The sequence below is a fragment of the Pungitius pungitius genome, chromosome 19 (genome assembly GCF_949316345.1).
Source record: "Pungitius pungitius chromosome 19, fPunPun2.1, whole genome shotgun sequence".
Taxonomy (NCBI): Eukaryota; Metazoa; Chordata; class Actinopteri; order Perciformes; family Gasterosteidae; genus Pungitius; species Pungitius pungitius.
The window spans coordinates 11,636,779-11,661,547 of NC_084918.1; the positions used below are offsets into that span (position 1 = coordinate 11,636,779).

Consider the following 24,769-nt stretch of genomic DNA (forward strand, 5'->3'; position numbering starts at 1 on the left):
TGCTAATTCTGGTTACAGTGCCTGGAAAATATTGTTTCTTACACAAGGCGGGTTGTTATTTACGGTGTGAAAACCTGATTTGAATCCAAAATATATCCCCTTTGCAATTTTATACTTCATGCTTAGGCTACCCTCCAAATATTTTACTTGGAGTTTAATGATCAACTGCAGCATGAAACGTCAAACGATCATGCTCAATGTCCACAAACAAGCTCCTCATCCATCAAGCCAGAGAAGCTCGAAGGACGAGCGATGGACGGAGCCAAAGGCAAGGCTGTGATGGGGGCAGGGGGAGGGGGTGACTAACTCCTTAGTACAGAACACAGGGTATATCAGGCCTACAATAGAATAACTTTTTAAAGTCATTGCTTTAAACCAATTCTGAAGGACTAGGGGGACACTGAGAATGTGGAAAAGCATGCCTATTCACCAGCCCCCACTTTTAATAGTCAGATGTCTGTATTGGTAATCAAGGAACATATCTGACGCAATCCCACAACCGTTTTTACAGGTCACATTTGTTAACCCTGATTTTTTTTCCCTTTTTCTACTCCTTAGCCAAAAGGAAAGAACTCAAACCAGAAGGTCTACACGACACAAAGCCAGTCTTAACAGGCGAAGGAGAATAGGAGTGATTCACAAAATATGGAAAATGAGATTCGTACAGTCATGAAGTGTGTTTATGGCTCCCACATGGACCGAGAACTGCCTGAACACATCACAAGCTCACCTGGGGCTTCACAGGTAGTCTTCACAAAATAATATGTTGACGTGACACCCTCAGAGATCGTAGAATCCCTCTAACTCATCAAGTCAAATGCATCAACTCCTAGCTTTACGGGTCTTAATAATTTAGAATCCTGTTTTCTACGGTGGCCGAGAAGGTTCAGACAAATACAAAAGCAACAACGCAAACGCAAACGCCACAACACAACACGAACGCCAAAACACAAAATACAAAAGCCACATCACAACCGCAAATGCCGCAACGCAACACGAACGGCGCAACACAACACGAAAGCGAAAACGGAAGTAGCTGCCCACGGGAGCGAGCGTATTTTGGAGGAACGGAGCTGGAGGATGCCAGATCGTTTAAGAAGTAAGTGAAACATGATTCCTTGCGGCTACAGTTAAAGTAAGGAATCATGTTTCACTTACTTCTTAAACGATCTGGCATCCTCCAGCTCCGGTGTTACGTGCCGACTGGTTTTTGAACCTACTGGTTTGGCTACGCGTGCGTGTTTGTTTTGCTCCGACAGAGGCAGATGTTGTCTGCCTCGGTCACCTGATCCGTCACACATTCGCAAACATATTGCTGAAAATGTTCAAAATGCATCCCATATCCAATGCAGCGATTATGATTGTATAAGTGAGCACTACATCACTGCCACGTATAAAGAAATAAATAAAAGAACATACGTTTATTAAAAGATCGCCACAACCTGGATTCGAACCCGCAGTCGAGCAAAATAGCAAAACTTTATAAGACGGCGGCACTACGCCGTCGGCCAACCGAGCTGTCAAATGCCCCTACTGATTTCACTACTTATCATGAAATTGCAAATCGTCAGTGGCAAGAACATCTTTTGGTTCAGGGTGAGCCAAGACAACTGGTTTTTGGTGGCGTAGCGTGAAATACATAGTTCTGTCAGGTTTTCTAGCACATTGCCCAAGTAGGATTACTCTCTTAATAACATCTAAACGCGTAGCCAAACCAGTAGGTTCAAAAACCAGTCGGCACGTAACAACGGAGCTGGAGGATGCCAGATCGTTTAAGAAGTAAGTGAAACATGATTCCTTACTTTAACTGTAGCCGCAAGGAATCATGTTTCACTTACTTCTTAAACGATCTGGCATCCTCCAGCTCCGTTCCTCCAAAATACGCTCGCTCCCGTGGGCGTTCCTCCAAAATACGCTCGCTCCCGTGGGCAGCTACTTCCGTTTTCGCTTTCGTGTTGTGTTGCGCCGTTCGTGTTGCGTTGCGGCATTTGCGGTTGTGATGTGGCTTTTGTATTTTGTGTTTTGGCGTTCGTGTTGTGTTGTGGCGTTTGCGTTTGTGTTGTTGCTTTTGTATTTGTCTGAACCTTCTCGGCCACCGTAGTTTTCTACCCAATAACGGCTATATAAATACCTGTGGATGCGGTGTCCGGGGCCTCTCGCTCCCATCTCTAAGAGCGCAAGGAGGAAATGTATCCCTGTCGAAGTGATGTAGCCATCATGGCTGTTGGCCAGGTGCTCTGCTCTCTCTTTTTCAAGCTTCCTCTTGTTCGTCCGTTGGATCTACTGCGAGTTCTTAATTAGCTGTCACATTCTCCAGGCCTTTTCCACCAACAAATGAGAGGTGGGATCAGGCTCCAGACTCTCCTGTATGGGGTCTTGGTCAAGGGAAGGTGCTTTTTTTATTTTTAATCGTCTCAGAAAATCCTTGACATGCACAAAATATTATTTTTTCCCCTCATTAAAAAAAACAACAAACCTCATGCAGGAACACGCCACGTCACTGCAAATGCACCTAACTTCAGATAACTGTGTTAATGATTATGCGTAGGTAAATTAACCATGAGTTCATAACATTTGTAAATTAGCGAGAACATTTCCAATATTACTAGTAAGTGGTTTTCCTGGCCGATGAAAAATATATTGGTTGTATTCAGGTTTACGTGCAGAGAGGCATATACTGATATAATTTTTGTTTTGCTCATGCTCAGTACTGATGATGAGGTTAAAGAGTGTTGGTTTTTTGTTTTTTACAGTCGTTTACAATTTACAATCTTTCCTCGGCTTCGCACACTGTTGATCAAAAGGTTTTTTACAACTTACAAAGTGGATTTTCAAAAGTCAAAAGCCCAGTGGGGAATAATTTTCCAACTGCGCTAAAACCTGCTTGATAATGGCTTATCTTTGCAATTTCTAAATGGACAATGCTGTAACACAACCCATATCAATTTTAAGAATATTTGGAATTTTTACGAGAATATTAGTGTGATTACATTTTTTCATTTAGCTAACACTTTTATTCAAAGGGATTTACAATAAGTACATTCAACTGAGAGGGTACAGACCCAGATTAAAAAAAAAGATTTTTTGAGAATGCCAAACTCTGTAAATGCCGTTGTAGGAACAATAAAGTGCCACCTAGTCCAGGTATAGTCGGTACAGGTGTGTTTTTAGTTTGCATAATTACAGAAAGGGAAAATAATTTCTGTCTAAGCGAGGCATATCGATGGGATTATAACCTACTGCTCTGGGGAAATTGGTTTTAACAGAAAAAAAAGTCAAAAACTCTTTGCAGACCTCCCTTCCACATTTTGGTAGATCAACGACCACATGAGATTATTATTTATTTGGAACGCTAGATCCCTGGTGAAAGTGGTAACTGAGTTACCACTAATGGCAATGCAGTGTGGATGCTGTGCTTTCTAATATCTGCTGGGTTTAGTTCTATTTAGGTCTGTGGGAACCTGCTTGCTTCACCCTAAGAAGACTGATGGAGAACCGTGCTGTCGTATCCTGGCTTCTTAATTCACCGCAGCACAATGTCCAGGACCTGATGCCATCTCGCCAGGTCCAAAGCCAGCTCTTTTTACACTGTGAGCCTGAGCCTCTGTGCTTCTCAAGTAAGCGCATAATTTCAAAGGGCTCTTCAAGTTGCAACCCTGCCCATCTGTCTGTGTTGCCCCCGCCTCCCATCTGCCAGGCCACAGTGCCTTGACAAGTTGTTCTGGATCGAACAGAGTGATGGGCCCCTGGTGGATCAACTCGGGCCTGTTACCAGATCCGCTCCGATGGGTTAATACAGGAATGGGAATAAGATTGTTAGACCTAACTGGTCTGGCTTGGAGTTTTCCGGGCAGAGGACATTAACCAGAGGCCTTGAGCTCGGGACTCTAAGGAAGAAACAATATCCAGCCCTGTGATCTCCAGACCTCTTTCTCCCTCCATCAGCCCACCTCTCCATCTTTTAAGCCTTCGCTCACTTGCATGCTCTCTCCCGCCGACGTCACTCGCTGCGACGCGTCTGGATTAACGCTTGTGAGGCTTTTCTTTGTGTCTATTGTACCTCAACGCTGACATTGGAGGCTTGGGGCAATCATTGTCTTTTTTAAAGCTTGATTGGGGAGAGAACGTCAACACACTAGTTTTAAGGTGAAGGTCTCTGGCCCTTAACTTTAACAGTGATCCTTCGCAGTGTTTGGAGCTCTCGTCTGAGGAAGATGAAGGATATAATGTTTTGGTTCCAGTCCGTCTTCATTGGAATTTATGCATATGGTTTTCTTACCCGTGGTAGTGTTTTTCCACACTTTCCCTCTACTGTGTGTATTTTAAGCCTGTAGGTTATTTCTGGAAGCAAACACAACATATTCGGAGGCCTTTGGAGGAGACCGAACACACACTAATCCTTTTGTAGCAGTTAACAAAAAAGAGAAGCTGTCTGCAAAGTTCATTTACCATTTACTCAGTCTCCACTTCAGCAAGTACCCTCTTAATCTTCAGCAGTTTGTTCCAAGCACTTCACACTTGTTTTGCGTAGACGTAGCACCACATTTGTCACCTGGAAAAGCTTCAGAATCCCAATCTTTGATTAGTCCCTGTGTCCAGGAGACACTCTGGTTTGAGCAAAGCCCTCCTTGGCTGGAGCACACTGTCTCTCAATGTGCTTTGTATTTTTAAGGCCAGGCCAGCTCTTCCCTTTGGCAGGAGCCCTGCTGCCTCACCAAGGGGACAGAGAACGCGCCATGCACAAAACGGAGTAATGACTTTAAAACACATCCCTGCGTCATGGACAGGCCCTTGGAACGTGTCCTGAACTGTAAATAAAAAGCATTTCAATCCCCCATTTTGCTCCGCGAGCGGAGCAGAAATTCCAGTTACTAAGAAAAGCAGAGGTGGCGGAGCAACAACTACCTAAGCAGATGTCACCCGAACTGTGGTATGTTGGAGCGCTGGAGACACTGGCAACCTCTCTCGTTTATTTCATCTGTTTTTTACAGAGATGATCAGGACAGATGAAGTAACCGGAGCTGCATGCCGGGCTTTCATACAACTTTTTTTCTGCAGGAGGACAGCCCGAGGAGTCGCTGGGACCTCTTGAACAGTGGAGAGTCGAATATGACGTGGCTTCATGAAGTGAAACGCATTAGGATGAATTTTTCCTGGAAATTTCCCCAGAGTGGCTCTTTTCGGTTTGAGGGCATGAAGCATGGAGCACACACACACCGGTTTAACAGCAGAGCCGACTTGGGCCTTACGACGTCTGAGCTTGCAGCATGTGCTCATTTTTCATGTATATCTCCACCAAGCCCTTCAGCAACTATTTACACGATGCGCCTTAATGCACCATGTCAATGGCGAAGTGATGTTCAACTCTACGCATGGATTTGAACCTCCAAGCAGACCTTAACACATGGCTCCTTTGCTGGCCGAGGCATGGCCCAAACGCGGTCAAGATTTATCAGGAGCAGGCTGAGTGGATAAGTCGAGCAGAGAGAACCGAACGGATTGATGGCCAACAGTTGAGATACAGTTTCTGAGTGGGGGTTTCAGAGTGGTGGCGTGCTTATTCGGGAGACATTTAACACATAGTTATGTTGCATTTTTCTCACCAGAGAGCCATAAAAGGGCCAGTGGAATGCTGACATTAGTGTTGCGTTGTGGATGACATCATGGACTCTGGTGGATATCAAAGACAGATGACGGAGAAAGATTCAAATTAACTTATCTACACACTATTCTTCAAAGAAGAACTTAAAGCTGCCACGGTTAATCGATTTATTTAGTATTTCATTAAGTGGTTAATTATCTGGTCCTAGCTAATAAATTATAAATATATTCTGGCGTCTGGCATCTTTTTATTGAGGACGCGATTGTGGAATCTCATTAGACGGACCAGAATCACATCTATCTGATTCCATGGATTTACTACCGCAGAGTGACATTGACAGTGTAGTTAGCGGGAAATGTCATGTCTGACAATCCCAAAACAGATGTTTTAATTGCACACAGCATCTGCAGCTGCTCACAATGTGACGGCAAACAAACTGCTTTTCTTTCTTCTCTTTCTATCTTACTGAGTGATTCCACTTGACGTGTGTGTGTCTGTGTGTGCTTGGCTTCCCTGTCGCTCCTCATCACTAGGACAGTTAGTCAGACCCGTGGCCGAGCTCCCCTCCACCATACCGAGCCGAGGACAGACTCTGGGGACTGCCCGGGACAGTTGTCGCCGTCTGTTGTTCCCTGATGAGACCAGACAGCGGCCTGTAGGCTGTCAACACATTCCTGCACGGGCTGTTTTTAAACTGCAAGACCTGGATTTATTCCATCTGCGCTCCGCATATGAAGCAATGAAGTGTTTCTGTGCGAGTAAATGAGCCAGGGCGCAAGCTGGGCCTATTTTTCCATTTTAGCTGAGTCTCCGGAGAGACCGGTTTTGTCTCTCAACATCGTGCAGTCTCCATGTTAATGCTGATAAGGAAATGTTTAGCCAATTTAGCCAGACTGTTGAAATTATTTGGAATCCGTACCAGGCCTTTGGGACATATCGAATCCACGGTGGAAAGCTGGATTGTTTGTACAGTGGCTAGTTGCGATAGCACTCTGTCGCGTTCTTCACTGTGTGAGTGAACCGGGTGGCCCTCTGCTTTGATGTACTGCGAGCATGCGAGAGTTGGACACAGTGGGGATGGAGGATGTCAATGATTCTATACATAATGTGGCGGGGTGGAAGGAACACACTACACAACAGCTCAAGTGAAGTCCCCGGAGGGCGAGGTTTATTTACAACTGTAGAGTAAATTAGGGGAGGTCCAGCTTGTGAGGTTTCGCGGGCCCTGGTGCTCGCGGTGAATCCGCTTGTGGGGGAGTCGGTGCAGTGCTCCATGGGTGCCGTAGGGTCAATCACTGCTTTCTGGAGAGAGAGAGAATGGCAGACAAGAGGGTTAGCTTTACGTCTTCTCCAGAGGGCCTCCTTGTCCCTTCAGAACCTGCAGCTTAAATGCAGTGGAGCTGACGAGCTGCAGGTGTGGCCACTCAGCTTGTGATGAGTGGTGAGCAGGTGTTCCTCCTAGGTTCCAGGGCAACGCTGATGTGGGCTTGGGACGCTCATCACAATATGTACCTATTTTTTTTTTTTGCTCACATGTGTGGTGGTCAGAGGTGTCAAAAGTATTCAATTCATTTTATTTTGTATAGCCCAAAATCGCAAACTACAAATTTGCCTCAGGACTTTACAGTCTGTACACATGCAACATCCTCTGTGCCGAAACCCTCACATCAGCACAGGAAAATACCCTTCCATGGGGAAAAAAGGGAAGAAACCCTAGGGAGAACGTCAGAGGAGGGATCCCTCTCCCGGGATGGACAGACTGCAATGGATGTCATGTGTACAGAATAATCAATGTAAAAGATGTACAATACATTCAATTCCTCTAACAGAAATGATACAAATAAATGCAGCAGGCCAAGTGTACGGCAGGACCACTGCAGGGACAACCACCATCAGATAGAACCACCATCCACAGAGGCTTCTGTGGGGAGGGAAAGAAGAAAGATGTTTGTTTATGATGACAGTTATATGAATCATATTTAAAGTAATGATGATGGCAGCAGCAGGTGTCAGCGAAGCCATGCCAGGAGTCAGAACCAGGGTCCGGACGGAACTACGATCCACGGAGACCTGCTAGGCGAGAAAGCACAAAAAACTCCCGGAAAGAAGCTGAATTAGTGATGTGCATTAATAAAACATGGATTATTGTAGATGGAGAGAGTGACAGAGGAGCTTCTATTCTATTCTTGATTTAACAGGAAGTCAGTGCAGAGAAGTTAATACAGGAGTTTTTCTGCATCACTTTGAGACAGGAAGTTCCTGATTTTTTATATATTACGTAGATGGAAAAAAGGCAGTCCTTGAAGTCCTCTATATATGAGAGTTGAAGGCGATATCCTGGTCGAATAGAACTCCAAGATTTCTGACGGTGCGGTTGGATACCAGAGCAATTCCATCCAAAGAGACTGTATCACATGACAGCTGGCTTCGAAGGCGCTCTGGTCCTATCATGATAACTTCCGTTTTTTACGAGTTTAACATCAGTAAGTTGCAGGTCATCCAAGTTTTGATGTCTCCAAGACAATCCTGAAGTCTAACAAGCTGGTTGGTGTCTTCTGGCTTGATCGATCAATACAGTTGAGTATCGTCTGCATAACAATGGAAGTTTATGCAGTGTTTTCTGATAACGTCGCCCAAAGGTATCATACAGCGGGTGAAATAAGTATTGAACACGTCACCATTTTTCTCAGTAAATATATTTCCAAAGGAGTTATTGATATTCAATTTTCATGTTGGTAACAACCCAAGTAATACATGCATAAAAAGAAACCAAAATTAGAATTAAAACGAAGAATTAAAAAGCAATCCAGACCATTGTCAGTGCAAATTCATAGCTGGTTCAGTCCTATCTAATGGCCTGTAAAATGGTTTCATTGCGAAGGTGTCACACAAGACACATTCCATGATGGGTAAAAGCAAAGAGCTGTCTCAAGACCTTCACAACTAACAACTAATTGTTGCAAAACACAATGATGGCATTGGTTAGAGGCGTATTTCTATATCTTCTGAATGTTCCAGTGAGCACTGTTGGGGCCATAATACGTAAGTGGAAAGACAATAATTTCACCATAAACTTGTTTTGACCAGGTGCTCCTCACAAGATTTCTGACAGAGGAGTGAAAAGAATAATTAGAAGAGTTGTCAAAGAGCCAAGGACCACTTGTGGAGAGCTTCAAAAAGACCTGCAATTAGCAGGTACTGTTGTCTCAAAGAAAACAGTCATTAATGCACTCCACCGCCATGGTCTGTATGCACGCTCACCACGCAAGACTCCATTGCTGAAAAAAAGTTGAAGCTTGTTTAAAGGTTGCTTTAAACATTTGGAGGCAGTGAAATACTGGGAGAAAGTAGTGTGGTCAGATGAGAGCAATATTGAACTTTTTGGATGCCATAATACACATCATGTTTGGAGGAGAAATGGCACTGCACATCACCCTAAAAACACCATACCAACAGTGGAGTTTGGATGTGGGAACAGTGTGGGGCTGCTTTTCAGCAAATGGTACTGACAAACTTCACATAATTGAAGGAAGGATGAATGGGCAAATTTACAGAGACATTCTTGACAGAAATCTTCTGCCATCTACCAGGATGATGAAGATGAAACGAGGGTGGATATTTCAGCAAGACAATGATCCCAAACACACAGCCAAGTATTGAATAAATATCAGTAAGCGTATTCAATACTTTTTCTCTGTGTCATTTCACATTATTACACATAACTTTATTTCTGAACTTCCTTGTTTTGGTTTCTTTGTATGTATTTATTACTTGGGTTGTTGCCAACATCTGCTGAAAATGTAATGTCAATAGCTCCTTTGGAAACGTATTTACTGAGAAAAATGGTGACGTCTTCAATACTTATTTCACCCGCTGTATACAAGGTAAATAAAATTGGTCCAAGCACAGAACCTTGTGGGACTCCCTGACCAACATTGGTGGTCCTTTTCACATTACTCAAGTAGTAGGGTTTAAAAAGACTTCTGTAGAAGTATCAACGCTTTTTACTTAAGTTAAAATACTGGTATCAAAACTACTCAAAGTATAAAAGTAATGTAAGGGGAAGAAAATTCCATGTGTATCCTCGCTCACAGAACATGTCAGTCCATTACAATATAATCGGAAAGTGCCTTCAGATCATGGAACCTGCCGTTCGGATGATGGAAACAGGCAGAATTAATTTTCCAGTGACTGGTAAATGACATGAGTCAGGGGGACGTACACACGTTGTTACCATTGATTAGGTAGACTGCAGTCTCCCCTAGGTCTCTTAACTTAACACGGAATTTGCATGAGGAGGAGGAGGCGGGTCCATGTCGCTGAATACCGAACTGCTGGACTGAAAAGGATGCACCGGCGTCACTCTGATCTGGTCATCTGCAGGTGTATCGTGCAAATAGGTTGTCGGAATGGGATTTGTTTTTGAAGTTCTCATCCAACCACCATCAAATTCACTATTCGAATGGCGCGATTTATCTGGATAGATTTTTTTTTGTGTGTTTTTGAACGATGGCAAGCCGTAATAAAAAAGAGCCAAAATGAAATCTGAGTAACGAGGCTATTTTTAAAATGTATGGAGTAGAAAGTACAGATATTTGCGTGAAAATGTAACAAGTAAAAGTAAAAAGTCGTCTAAAAAAATAAAGTATAGTTACCCAACATTTCTACTTAAGTAAGGTAACAATGTATTTGTGCTTTGTTATTTGACACCTCTTGTGGTGCATGTGTTTGCTCAGAGAGGCCTCGCTATGGCCTCTGCAGCCCAACATTAATCTCTCTGTCTCTCTCATTCTGATGAACACAATTTGTCCTTTCAGATCCATGAGCAGCTGCAGTTCTACGAAGAGAGCAAACCAGTACCCGTCCTGGACAGAGCTGCAGCTTTGGCCCATGAAGTAAGTTCTTGTTTTCTTTCCTTTTTTTTTTTTGGAAGGAGGAAGGCTTCCGTTTATTTGGTTGCACATATTAATGGGTGATGAATGAAAGGGAAAACACATCAACAACACAAAGCCGTGGTCCCTGGCATTTTACTGGAAGGATGAAAATAAAAAACTAAACATTTTAAGGTGTTAAATATTAATGTGTCTACATTGCCTTTTTACGTTGGGTCATTCTGCCAAAACTTAAAAATGTGGTTGGCTTTAAGTTACCTCATATACATATTTATATTGTACAGTCATACATTGATTTTAAAATGTGATGGAAAAGCTTTATTTTTTCATACAATACTTGTCCCATAATTTTAATCTTCCACATTATTTTTTAAGATGTCCATCCTCAATTCCTGGTTTACCAGAAAAAGAGTAGTCATACAGCTGTTTTCATGTTGTTCAGATCCCTCAAAAGGAATCCTGCAGGTCAATGGTTGCTTGTCCATCCATTGCAAATCTTGAGCTGATTCCTTCCACAGATCCATAGACCTTTCAGCATTTAAGCCTTAGTATAGAGGGTTCAATGACACCAATATCCCAGAGTCCATCATCTCTCCCCTCTATTATCTTTATTTTTTTATATGTTGAAAATAGGTGGGAACCTTCTGGTCTGATAAGTGCAGTCAATGGAGAAGTGCCTTGAACTTAAAGTGCCTCCTATTGTCCAGTCTGGGAGGTGTATTTAGGGTCCTCGCTACGACTGGTCGTAGAGGAACCTATTGTGTTTCAAGGAATTATTATTATTATTATTATTATTGTTCTCACAAACTGCGGGCGTTTTTGGGGCCTTTATCATATTCAAAAAGTTGTTAAATTTGGCATGGATATCTGGACTGTTAAAAAATGTGATCATTTTTGGGTCTCACATTTGGGTATGAAGAAATGTCTTTAAAAAAGACCACACTAGGCCAGTTTCCGCCCCCGATGTCCGAGCAACTTGAAAGTCGGCACACAGGTGCTCTTCGACATGCTCTACAAAAAAGTCAATCATGGTATGCAAATGCACCTAACTAGATTTTCTGCCATTTGGAAGTTTGTGAAAAACACATTTTTTGCAATTTCTCCTAAATGCTGAGTTTGATTGATGATCGGATCATTATTGGTTTAATGTGCCCTTGATATATAAGAATGGTGCTGATACCTCATTGTTTTGATGAGATAGGGGCTAGTTAACTTCGCAAGGGGTGTGGCTTAATCTGTCAGATTTTTAACTTCCAAATGACTTGGCCTGCCCTCACCAAAATCATAGCATGTGTGAACATTGAAGCCCTGAACACACCCTAATTCCTTCATAATTTTTAAAGAATAGGGGGCGCTGTAATTGATGGATGAAAATCTGCCTTTTTGGCCTGTTTTTGGCCTATTTTCATAATTTCTTACAGTTGTAAAAGACCGAACTCCTCCCACGGATTAAACCTGATTCTTTTCAATATCGCTCAGTGTGAAATTGCATTTTGCCGGAAGAATTTCTAAACTATGTGTGTAGGGATAATTTTCAAAAAACCACCATTCGTCAATAACGTGTTTTAACTCGACCATACTTCATCAGATCTGCTCCATTTTTCTCATATAGCATGAACTTCTCACCCTTTAAACATCCATATAATCGTTTCTAACCTGTTTTATAGTTTTAAGAAGATATTATGGTTAATGAACTCTGCAAGGGGTGTGGCTTAATCTGGCAAGATTTATAACTTCCAAATGGCTTGGCCTGCCCTCACCAAAAATGCAGTATGTGTAAACATTGAACCCCTGAACACACGCTAATTATTTCATAATTTTTGAAGATTATGGGGCGGTGCATTTAATCATTAAGATGTGCCTTTTTGGCATATTTTCATAATTTCTTAAACTCCTCCCAGGGATTAAACCCAATTCTTTTCAAATCCACACAGTGTGCTCTTGAGACTTTAGGCTCTAAAAGTTGCATTTTGCCAGGAGAAATATTAAACTATGTGCGTAGGGAGCAATTTACAAAAACACTATTTTGGGATGGAACATCAGAATCTCCTGGTTATCACATTGAGGATGTGTTCTATCTGTCTGAAGTGGAATGGTCATGATATTGATTGTTTCCTTTTAAATCTAATCTGAAAATGACCAAATGTAGTCTGGCGATTGAGATATTGAAGCAAGGTCCTGTTTATATGTTGACATAAAAGGCCTAAGACCATGATAATTTCAAAGATAAAGTTTGCAAAGTGGCATTCCTGGCGTTGCTCCACATGGTTAACGACCACTGACTTGCGAACGCTTTGTCCGACCGCCGCAGGGTTCCTCAGCCGCATTTGTAACCGTCTGGCCAGTGCCCTGACGTGCAAGGAGTAGCGAGGACCCATCCAACGCTGCTCGTTATTCTTGTGTTTTCACATCAGGAAAGTTCCCAATGGCAACCTGATTACCCCCATAGTTGAGCTTTCCTTTGTCCAATGTTCACACCAGCTGTGTGACGGAGAGCAAATCCGTCACTCACGGATGGTGTAACTCTGTCACCTCCGTCACCATTATTTCCTACCCTGGTTCATACTCATCAATCCACTTCTCTGGTCTAGTCTCATGTCCCATGGAGGATGCCACGCATTTGTCCTTTAGCTTTTTTCTTTACGGTGCTTTTTCTTTCGAGGTTTTCCATTCAATTTGTATTCTTCCCGCATGCTCATTATGTCTTTCCGGTTCTGCATGTCCTTTCTTACTGTGTGAAAACTAAACAAACGTAATTTGCTTATACCCAAATCCAATAAGACTGCGTGAGCCAGAAGGCAGTTAGATGGTAGATCACAAGTGACTCTTTCCTGGTTGTGAGCGGATCCCTTGGAGTTCTCCTCTTGGCCGGCGAGTGAACCTGTCATCTTCTAGACTCACTGACTGTTGTAAAATAAGGAGGACCCATTTCTCTGCTCCGTCCTGTCGCCAACTCATTAATGCCCAAACATCTAACCATGCAACAAAGGAATAAAATATTCGCCCCTGCGAGGAGAGAACGATTTATTTTCCGAAGGTAGGAACAGACTGGGGTAGCTGAAGATGGATGAGCAGGCGTGACAGCCGCAGACGGGCTACGGGTGATTGTGAAGTTGCAACATATAAACACAAGTCAGGGGAAGAGTGAGCCCATACGAGACTGACATCATCCCTCATGCTGGTCCCTGTTCGTTATTTGACCTGTTAATGAGAAGTCATCACGGGTAGTAATTGCACCAACAGCCCTGCCTGATGAGGCCTATCTTCTGTTGGCCCTGCAGCTCTACGTCAGGCTGTAAAAGATATTTAGTCTGATGGAGGAAACGTCCGCCGTCCCGGCAAGTGTTGTTCGTCTGCAATATTTATTGAAAAACCCACATGTGCACATAAGCGTGCAAGTGCCCCGCCCACGCACACACACCTGTGTAAACCCAAGAACCAGCCTGGCACCGGGAACGCAGGAGAGGAAAAGCCTGCTTACTGGTGTCCGGATTTGTTTGAAATCCCCAGCTCTGTTTATTATAATCAATGTGCCTCCGATTATTCCACCCCTTCAAAAGAGCCTGCGGCCATACATCATGCTAATTAGTACTAAGGCAAAGGGGAAAAAGAAGCTGACGTTTGTACAGTTGGTCGGTAAGATAGAGGCAGGGGGAGCCCAGAGTGTCTCGAGGCCAGAGCAGAATAGAGCCGCCGCACTATGGTCCTGAGTGGTTATCCCTAAAAGTCTATAAAAGGTCACAAGGGTCAGCGGAGGAGCCAGGACACCCCATCCTGGAAGGATCACCCTAAACCAAACCGAATGGGCTACCTTGAATCTGTACACACCAGAAATACGCCAGAAATAGAGGTTTTAGTGCCGCTTTTCAACACCAGAAAAATAATTCCTCCAAATTCCCAAAAAGTTTGAATGATCCTTTCTTTTTCCCTTGGCTTTGCCTTTGCTCTGCCTCCCAGTTTGTAGCAAGAAGCCACTGGCTGCTTAAGAGAACCTCCCCTGACCCCAAATATCAGCCTCCATCTTCCCAGATCGGCCCTTATTCTTTTTGTCAAATTACAGACCCTCATATTCATGCTTCCTGTTAAATGACCCCGGGAAGCGTCTCCTCGGGATTATCGTGTATCGAAATAAATCCCAGAGATGGTGTATTGGAGCGTCTGGCGGCACACCACAATCCCGAGTCCCCCTTTCCTCGGCTGGTTGAAGAGAAGTGTTTTTAAAGCGTATTGTTTTTCTCCCGCGTCCCTGCTCCAAATGAATGCCATTGAAGTGCTGGCTGGGACCTGAAGTTCAACTGGGAGAGATCTACAGTTAGATGAAATTCATTGGGGGCTCGGGTGTCAGGTAATGGAGGCTTAATTTATTGCCTCACATAAAACTATACTTAGGCCCCTGTCTGCCCCTGGGCTGCACTGTCTAGCACGCACAGCAGGGTGACTGCCACTGCTCAAACAAACGCCTGGAACACGGCCGATACCGTGGCCTGGGAGCCTGAGCGGTGTATCACACACACTCAAAGACGCGTCTTTTATTGACGTACACGCCTACTTATTACCGCACACCCCGGTCTCCCTCCAGCTCTCATTAAGGCTGAAACGGGAGCTGCATCGAGGAATGTAAGGCACCACGTTACATTAATCAAAAGGGCCAAATTGTCCTTGCATAGGAACCGCCTACGTCGCTCTGATCAGTCTCCACCTGGGCGGTATGGCCTTGGTGCCAGCCTCGTTGTTACGATCGGCGATCATCGCTTGACCCCCCACCTCTTCCCCTCAAAGACTCTATCTCTTCACCTTCTCTGGCCACCAAACCTCTTCATTCTTTCTCGAATACCTGCTGTTACCCTGGGAGACCACTGGGTGCCATCAGAGGGCACTGGGCTCCAGGCTTTACCTATGACTGGTAATGGGAAAGAGACAGACAGACAGACGCAAAGAGAGAGGGTGCTTCATCTATATCAGCTTTTCTGGCACTGCTGATTATAGCTCCATTATAGCTCCCTGCAGTTGAAGAAAGCCATTGTTATCCTAGAATGGATTTTTATTAAATCTTTTTATTTTTGAATCAAACTAAATAAAAAAAAAAATATCTTGAGGATATAAATGGAAACTAAGATCAAAACTTTGAACGGAAAAAATGCTGAGACGATATATGGGCAATATATAAAATAGATTATATATACACATACACACATTTTTATAGGCCATTGAAATTGTAGACTCCATTTTTAACTTCTGTTTTGTCATGGTTTAATTCGTTTAATGGTTTAATCACATTTTTATATAGACTATTTTCTTTCCAAATGTTTAACCTTTGTTTATGCTTGAGATAGCTCAAGCTGTAAATAAGCTCCCCTGCATGTCCCAAACCATGGATGGATATAATAAGTTGAAGAGTCCGTGTAGCTTTGAGGAACTAATATTCTTCACGTATTCTAAGAACAACTCCTCAAAACATGCATTTGGAGTTTTTCTCTTCCAAAATTAGGTTATTTGCATGAGAGAAATACATATATTCATTATTTCCTATTTATTTTTATTATTTAAGAAGTGTGAAATCTAGCATTTACACCATGGCACATTCACATTTTTGAACAGCACTTTGCCTGCCACATAAACATAGCCTCAAAGGACCCCCCCTATCTCTGTGGGGGTCTGCGGACGGAAAATGTGACTTCGACATGACAGCATGAATAGCGAAGAGCGCTGTCAAATGTGTCTATTCCGTCCTTCACGCTGAGTTATGGCACGAGGCGCTTTAATTGGACAAAATGAGGCACTGGAAAAATGTACAGTTCTCCATTCGTCCTTGTCTCCCCTCCCCTTGCCGGCGAGGTGATGGATGGCAGCGGATCGCAGCAAGAGATGCTCCCCACTCTAAAGACCCTAACCCCGGTCATCCCCGCTCCTCCCCTTTCTCACCCTCCCCTGGACCCTGTACACTCACACACCCCCTTACTATGTGTATTCCAGAAAGTGAAGCAATGTGGGGTGGGCTGAGGTCCAGTGAGAGTAACCTCGACCGTGGTGACTATTAATTAGCACCATCTCCGACACCGTCTGGAAGAAATGAAAAGGGACCTCTCCTGTTTTGTGGTATAGTGACAGAGCGCCCTCCATAACTTCGCTCTAACCCCAGACCCCCAAGCCCCGCTCTTACCTCCACCTGACCACTGCTGTTTTATTCCTGTTCCATGGGGGTTTTCTTATAACAAACTTCCTGTTATTGTTCTTAAACTATTGCTGCTTGTTAATGCAGAAGTGCCTGCAGAATCCACCGGACGGAAACCAAATTGCAATTTACTGTAAGACAGTCTGCACAAGGATGATCTCACACACAGACACACCACAGGAGACATGACGCTGCATGTGTTTGTGTGAGATCGCCTTAAGCTCTTCCTTCACACCCTGGCCCTTGAGCTTTTTGTGCAGCAGACAGCTCCTGATCCCCAGTCCTCCGACACAAGCAAGTCTTTGTGTGCGGCAGTCTCGCCTCTCCACACTCGCACCACATCCAGGAGGATCGCACATAAATCACAGCGCGTGGCCCAGGGTTTTTGGGAGCTCCGAGTGGGATTCATCACAGATGCAGTCCCACCGCTCGGAAACACTCTCAAAGCTCCCATTGTCTCTGATAAACTGTCCCACAGAGCTGCAAATGAACTCCAAGAGAACGGCTGGCTTTTAGTGCAAACTCTCAGCCTCCATGACAAGCTTCAACCTTCCATTAAGATGCACTTATTTAGGACAATATCATCTTTGCTATCTGTTGGGCCAACACCCTTTGAGTATACAACTTTTTTTATTATATTATTATTTATTATACATGCTTTCTATCCTTAAGCGTCCCTTAGTTTCTGTAATCCACTCACTGTTGAACTCAAGATAGTAGTTGTTTTATAGCCTTCCCTCATATATCCTATTGTGTTTTCACCCCTTTAGCTGTCTGAGGAGATGGAGGGGAAATCAGCGAACAGGGAAATCAAAGAGCTTCTCCAACTACTGGCCATACCCCACGTGAAGGTGAGTTTTCCACCTGTTCATTTATAACCACATTATTAATGTCAGCAAATATTTAAGTAGAAGCACTTATTTGTCTTAAAGACTTCTATCCTCTCTGATGTGCTCACCCAAAAACAACTGACTCGCAGCATTAAAGTGATGTGTGATCAATTATGGCACTTCAATCCGGCCTTTGTCTCGTCTTCTTACCTGCTGGTCCCGCCGGCCTATTCATCCGAATGGGTAGAAAAGGAATTCATGCGTTTTCATTTTCAATGGCCATCCGTCAGGCACCTGCAGGTGTCTGAGCCAATTGGCGGGGATGGAAGGAGAGCTGAATGCAGGTTCCTTCTTTAATGCGCTGTCGTCATGCCTATTTGGGCTCTGCCAGAAACAACGGCTAAGTATGAAGTCCTCTCCCAACACGAGACACACATGCACACACTTAGTAGAGTGCATTCAACTATTGAATACCTTTTTCTCAGCGGTTTTGAAAGAGGTTCCTAAGAGCATCAGGCACACCAGTCAGATCAACATGTGGGTTTTTGTCATGATTGATCTCTCAAATGAAAACCATACAGTTTCACGCATCGTGAGACTGAACTGTAAGATCACCGCACGTGATGATGGAGGATACGCACACACCCATTGCAGCCACTGTCCCAAAGACCAGCGGTCCCAATCCATCACTCACTTTGGCCTTGCAAATGATCACCACAAGAGCATGCCTGGGTGAACGATCTGTGTGTTTTTATTACTTTCATCTTGCTTACGACGAAAGTATTTGGCGTGGCAAGAAAGTTAATCGTTGTAAACATGAGGAAAAGGCCGGAGACGAGACTGTGGGCCAGGTATACTAATATATCAATGGGAACCATTAAAAGGGAAATTTCTCCCCAGAATGTTCTGTGGGAGGGAACTACGCTGAACCTCTGAGCTCGCTTATGTCCAGTGGTGTGGGTCAGTAGAAAGTCTCTAGATCATGATCCGTGGAAAGAAATATAGCTGTTGATTTTTTAGAAATGTATTAATCCGGCACTTTAAGCTGAGTGCCATCTAGTCCCATTATATATAGATAAGGCAGATATTGCTATATTTAAAACTAGATCCCTCAAATTCATAAGAAAGGTAAGAAGAAAAATCTGTTGTATATTAGAATGTTTTCACTTCGATATCCTCTTAATGGGATGGATTCTGAAGTTGTCAGACCATTCAAATAATTCTGTTAGGGATTTAAGAGTTGCTAGTTAGACTTTGATAAAAACTGATGTGTCCTCTGACTGAACCAAAACCTCTTAGGCTTAAGAGTGGCAGAGGCAAAGAGTCAACCTCAAAGCCCTTATCCCAGCCCCCCAGCAGACATCCTTCAGCGGTTTAAAGTCTTTTGCTGCTGTGATATAGGAGTGTGCTGCACTTTGTGTCAACACACCTTCAACCAGAGCGGCCAGAAAAAGCACTGCTTTCATTAGATGAGATCAGCCTCTACTGCCACTACATGTACCCAAATGACCAAATATGAAGTTGGGGTCACTAAGGGTAAATCTGCTCCAGTTTGACGGACAGAAGTAGTACGGGCGAGCCTCTGCCGCTGACTTCTCTCTGCCGATCAACCGTCAAGACCTCTGCTCTCAGGACGGCATCATGCTGACCTATCAGTGGCTCTCGCAATGTTTTTCTGACATTGCGTCTCAGACTTGTGTAGGTAGCATGTGTGCTTCAAGTAAAGCGGGAAAGTATTGAAAATGTCTTTCTCCCTCTATCTACCCCCTCCCCCCAGTGTAAATCCCAGGGCTGCGAGTGTAAAACACAAGCTGCCTGTGAATGGCTCGTCTGTGCAATAGTAACTGTATCACTCTTGATTAAGGCTGAAATGATCCATTCAAACTTTTTTTTCCTACTCGCTCTTCCTCGCCACGGCTTATATTGACACGCGGCCCGAGTCCAACCCCGCACCGATCTAGCACTGCCAGCTGAAGAACAACAATGGGCCGGTGACAGGGCCGGGAGGTGGGGGCTGGTCTTTTTAATTAAAGGCCATTGCCAGGAATGTACAGGCAGGTTTATTTAGTTAAGCACTTTGATCTGTTTTTCTAGGTTCCCTATTATGCCTAATGAACACAAACATACAAAACCAAGAGGAGGAATGGGATGTCTAGAAAACAAGGGTGGCTTCACTTCCACCTTCATTTATCTTTCGCAACCCACCCAAGCTGCAGGGCCTATTCGTGGATATAACTCCAGATTTGATTAGGCAGCGAAGAGAGCACTCCAACCAGGGACCCGTGTGAAACACTGGTACCTTGCGTAGCCGGACTCACATGTCAATGGTCAGCAGCCAGGGCCGTCTCACCATGTGCTATCTATTAGCATACAGCTGTTATTTCTTCTTCCAAGAGTTTTTACAAGGAATTAGCGGTGGCTCTGTTACGGGTTGTTAGGCATGGGGTGCAATGCCAGACTCAAAGTACTACTGACGAGTGGACTATGGCAGGTCGGGATGTTTGGCCTCAAGGATGGAGGTCAGAGGAAACGGCAACTGGCAGTTAGTGGAGGAAAGGTGGAGGTGAGCAGGAGGAAATGTATTAGGTTTGTCTTGCCTTTTTTTTTTTTTTTCGTTCACAACCATGTTTGAGTTTAAAACATTTGAAAATAATATAAAAATGTTTGTGTATTCAGTAATTAAGTCTATAAATCAGAATACATTGCAGGATGAGAAACAATTTTTAAATAAATTGCTTGACATTAAGTGAATATCAGTGCTTTGATTGATTGACGAAGTGCAGCACGGGCAGTTTCTTAACTTTGGAAAACTTTAACGTCAGTTATACATTTCTCAGGTGGGAGAAAAATAGCTAAAGGAGAGTCTGTGTCTGTTATACGCCGCCCACCCCCGGTCGGCTGAACCGACCAGCTACTAGCCTTTCTGCCCGAATAATATCACCCCCATATGCCCGACTACCTTAAAGAAGAATCTTGATTACATTTTCAAATACAAATACATTTTTTGCAACACAATTTCATGCCAAATATGGAACATTTACAATTTTTCCCCAAAATGTTAGCATTTATATCCTATTTAATTGCGTAAAAAGCTTTGTGTTTAATGTGAACTTAGTCAACATACTCAACATCTATGATCTCCTCACGACAATGTGGACACCTCAACTCCCAACTCTCTAGAAAGTGTTTTGTATATATTACAGGTTAGGGATCTCTTCAGTTTTCTTTTTATTGTCATCATCTGCAAACATTTTGGTATCCAAAAAAGAGAATATTTCAACGGTATAATGACAGCATCCCGGTACGTGAAAGACAATACAGTGTGTTTATGTCAGGTGTAGATGAAAGCCAGAAATGCACCGTCAGGCCTCTTCTGAGAAATGAAGAAACTGAAAATTAACATTTTGGGAAAAAAAAAAAAAAGTGAACGAAAGCCAAAAAAGAGCAGCATTAGCAAAAAGAGACAATTAGTGGCTTTAAGGTTCAGACAGGGAATTAATAGACGGTCGTCGCGAGTGTCCCCTACCAACTGTGTGCGTGAGTGCGTGCGTGTTTGGGGGATCAGCTTGTCTCCCATGGGCACTGGCCATAGAGCTCCAGTTGCGTCTCCTCCTCTCATCTGCTCCCAGTTAGTAACATCTTGAGCGCTGTACTGCAGCATGCTCCCATGTCATAATCTCCACCCCCCTCCCTCTTGTTGTCTGGCACATGGATTGGAAGATGTTTTTCTCACTTTTCTCTTGCTCCTCTCCTCAACCACGGAAAAAGCAGCAAATGTCCAGCTGTGCGCTGTGCTGACCCAGAATTGTTAAATAGTTTGAGTAATGAGGGTCACAATGGCTTCATTCTCAATTGCTCGACGTCCCTTTTCTTAAATGTGTGGATTTCATTTTTTTACGTCTCCTAGTGAACATGTGAAAAATCTGATTCCACTGAGAACTTAATTATTTTTAGGCTGGTGCTGTACCGTGCAGAACATTGCTTTCACCAGTGACCACCACCTAGCCCTGGAAATCATCGGTGCACACATGTGGTCGGATAGGTTATTTCACTGGACACAAACACTAACAGGGCTCCTTGGTTGCCTTTTAATCAGATATATGATTGGACGGTATCAGCCTAATGCTTCCCAATTCTCTTCTTCTTCATCCTCGCTTCAGCCTCTGCATGTTCTCTGTCATGTGTAAAGAATTTACCCATTGATTGAACCTTCAATAGCATGTGTCGCTTCCACTTTATTTGTCTAATTAGACCGAGGTAAAGAGGGCTTTTCCGGGTTTGCTATTGACTCCTGCCCCTTGTTTCTTTGCCTCCCATCCATCCCTCTGTCACCCCCCCACCCCTCCCCTTTCCAGAGCCTCCTGTTGGTCCATGACACCATCGCCCAGAAAAGCTACGACCCCGAACTGCCTCCGCTGCCGGATGACATCGACGACGACGAGGATTCCGTGAAGATCATAAGACTGGTCAAAAACAAGGAACCGCTTGTGAGTCGATTTAAATGATTTTGATTGAAATTATGTGGTTCGATCTGCATATGGCAAGCGCCTCCCAGAAGAAAATGGTTATAAGGAAGCTAACAGATTATTTAAAAGTACACTGGGTGGTTTAGAGTTAGTCTGCAAGCTGTGACATTTTAGGTTGTGTGTTGTTCCCCAATGAATGCCAAAAATCGCATCATCAGGTTTGATCACGCTTAGTCCTCAAAGCTGGGAAAATCCTGCTATCAAAGCTTTGTTCACTAATCCCCAACTTTTCAAATGCTCAAAGCAGCAATCACGCCACAAGTCGAGCCAATAGCGTACATGGTTTTTCAAGGCACTTGTCTGTGGGAATGCAACCCACAACCTTGAAGTTGTAAGAGCACAAAAACGACAATTACCCAGCTCCTGGCCGCGAGTATTTTCAGCTAGTCTAGCCTTGCTGTCTGTGAACGACTTCCCTTTTTCTATCCTGGTCAGTGTCACTCTCTTTCATTGAACCACGCTTCTCTCGTCCAGTCTCTACGGACGGCAACAACAACAACATCCTATGTGTCTCGGCCCCTTCTGCGGCCCACACCCCGTCCCTCACCCTGTGTGTAGTCTTCTCTCCCGGGCTTTTTTTTTTCTCTCACGGTTTCCAATTGGCACTAGTTCTCTACACCTTTACTCTGTTTTGCCACGTGATGTTTTTTACTGTCGCGATTCCCTCAACTGACCTCAGGGCCCTGCGTGAGATAACACTCCAGCAGCCTGTCGAAGTGCCCAATCTGTCATCGTAGCCCTTTCGTTGCATGCGGAGGCCTCGCCCTGCTTTGATCCGGTGGGGACGTGCCTTGGCCCCCTCGGGCTGCTTCTATTTTTTCACTTTGTGGTTTTTAGCCCCGACCGCCATCTTGGCTCCAGGCCGGCGTGCTTCCCCTCACCACAACCTGGCAGAGAAAGAAGAACACACCTAATCCATTTTTGGGCTCCTCTCTGTTACATGTTCCGCGGGGCTGCCGAGCGTAAAAATATGTGGCTCGTAGGAATTCTCCTCCCGACACACATTGTCGCGGGCACTTCCTGCTGCAGCCTCTCCCCGAGTCTGTTCTCGGGATCCCATTCCTCGAAACCATAATGTGATTTACACCCATACCCGGTCAGCTGCTGTTATTGCGATTACAATCTTTCTTTCTCAGTGATTTGGCGCCTGAGAACCTCTGAAATCAAAATTGACGATGTGTGATACTCTTACTCTACAATATTGAAGGTGTTAATTATGTTGAGTATATTTATGTAGTAATACAATGGTTCATTCCTAGTTTCTATGATAATGCTGCACACTTGTTATTGCGTATTTTAGGGGTCAGCACTAGGTGAGTTTTCTAAATACAACCCTTATTTAAAAGATTTTGTTTGATGTGGCTTTTCCAAATCCAATGTACCAATAGGATCGCTGCAGTATAGCAGCTGTGACTGCTTAGTTTTCGGGCAGTGATGCCTAACAGACTAACTCCCAATCTGAATTGGATAACACGTTCTATTAACAAATCGAACAGATAAACTTTCCATCGCAACTTATTACAGAAAAAAACAGGATTATACTTATGCCACAGACCCACTGTTTCTCCCATGTATGTCTTAGCTGTCTGCTGTCGCTGCCCGAAGCACCCACAGTGATCAACTACTGCTGCCCACAATCTCCTGTGGCCATAATTACATCCTGGCTGTGGTGAGGACCACAACAGTACGATTCTTCGACAGGGCCTAGTTTTTCTGTGACTTTTTCTACTTAGCCTGTTTGCATCCACACACCTTTGGGTCAAGGCTCATCACTCTTGACCTCTGGGCCCGAGAGGGCAAGCAAGACGTGCACCCGTCCAATAGACCTTTTTCACAATTTCCGTATCTTTTACCGAAAATACGCAATTGTTGTGGTAATCTTCTTCCTGTCTGGTTAGGGCAATGTTAAACAAATGGCACAAGCAAAGAGAAAAAGTTTATTGTAGCGTACGGACCAAACTTTAGCATTAAAAAGGGGAGCATTCATAGATCTATGGGAGCACTTGTGCCTACAGCAGATCACTTGTTGCCGCTTGAGACCAGACGCTGTCCCTAACCCAGGGGTGTCAAACTCATTTTAGGTTCGGGCCAGATACTGCCCACTTCGAGCGAACACGGGCCACTGACGATCGGCAAACGGCTGACGAGGGGGTGGCACTGGCGATCTGACCGGCGAACAGTATGGTCACCCCCACAAGGAAAAAGGGAGCCTGTGTTTGAGCGGTTCCAAAAACGGCAGCTGTTGACGTTCTGCATTCGGCTAACATTATTCGCTACACACAAGACGTTCACTTGGACAACCATACAGAACAAATTGATACCACAATGCTTAATTAAAAGCAGACTATAATACTTTATTAAGGTATTCTATATCCTCTATACCAGTGGTTCTCAACTGGTCTGGCTCCGGGACCCACCATAACCCCTTAGTGACAAGCCGCGACCCAAATCGAGGAACATTCTCAACTTCTCAAATTTATTCAAAATCAAGTTCATAAGCTGATTTTCATTTTTTATATTTAGGATGTTTAATTATCATAAAAACCCAATGTCTCCCCCATATCAGAATGGTTTGACCCAACCTGGCACACGCTGCTGAAAACATGGACGACACCGGCAAAAAAAACTGCCAATAATAAAATCACAGGATGAATTTTTTTGTGATTTTTTTTATTTTATTTTTTATTTTATTTTCCCATGCAGAGGCCCCATTTAAAACGGGTCCGCGACCCACTAATGGGTTGCAA

At 44.0% G+C, this 24,769-nt stretch overlaps 1 protein-coding gene across 4 annotated transcripts in view; it reads left to right on the forward strand.

The window, feature by feature from the left end:
* mpp7a (MAGUK p55 scaffold protein 7a) overlaps window positions 1–24,769 on the forward strand; it is a 115,087-nt gene that overhangs the window by 30,790 nt on the left and 59,528 nt on the right. For all 4 annotated transcript variants that reach the window (XM_062559242.1, XM_037456234.2, XM_062559243.1 and 1 more), the window contains 3 exons: window positions 10,420–10,497; window positions 17,437–17,517; window positions 21,852–21,983. In XM_062559242.1, the coding sequence (XP_062415226.1) occupies window positions 10,420–10,497; window positions 17,437–17,517; window positions 21,852–21,983 (291 nt within the window). The remainder of the gene's footprint in view (window positions 1–10,419; window positions 10,498–17,436; window positions 17,518–21,851; window positions 21,984–24,769) is intronic.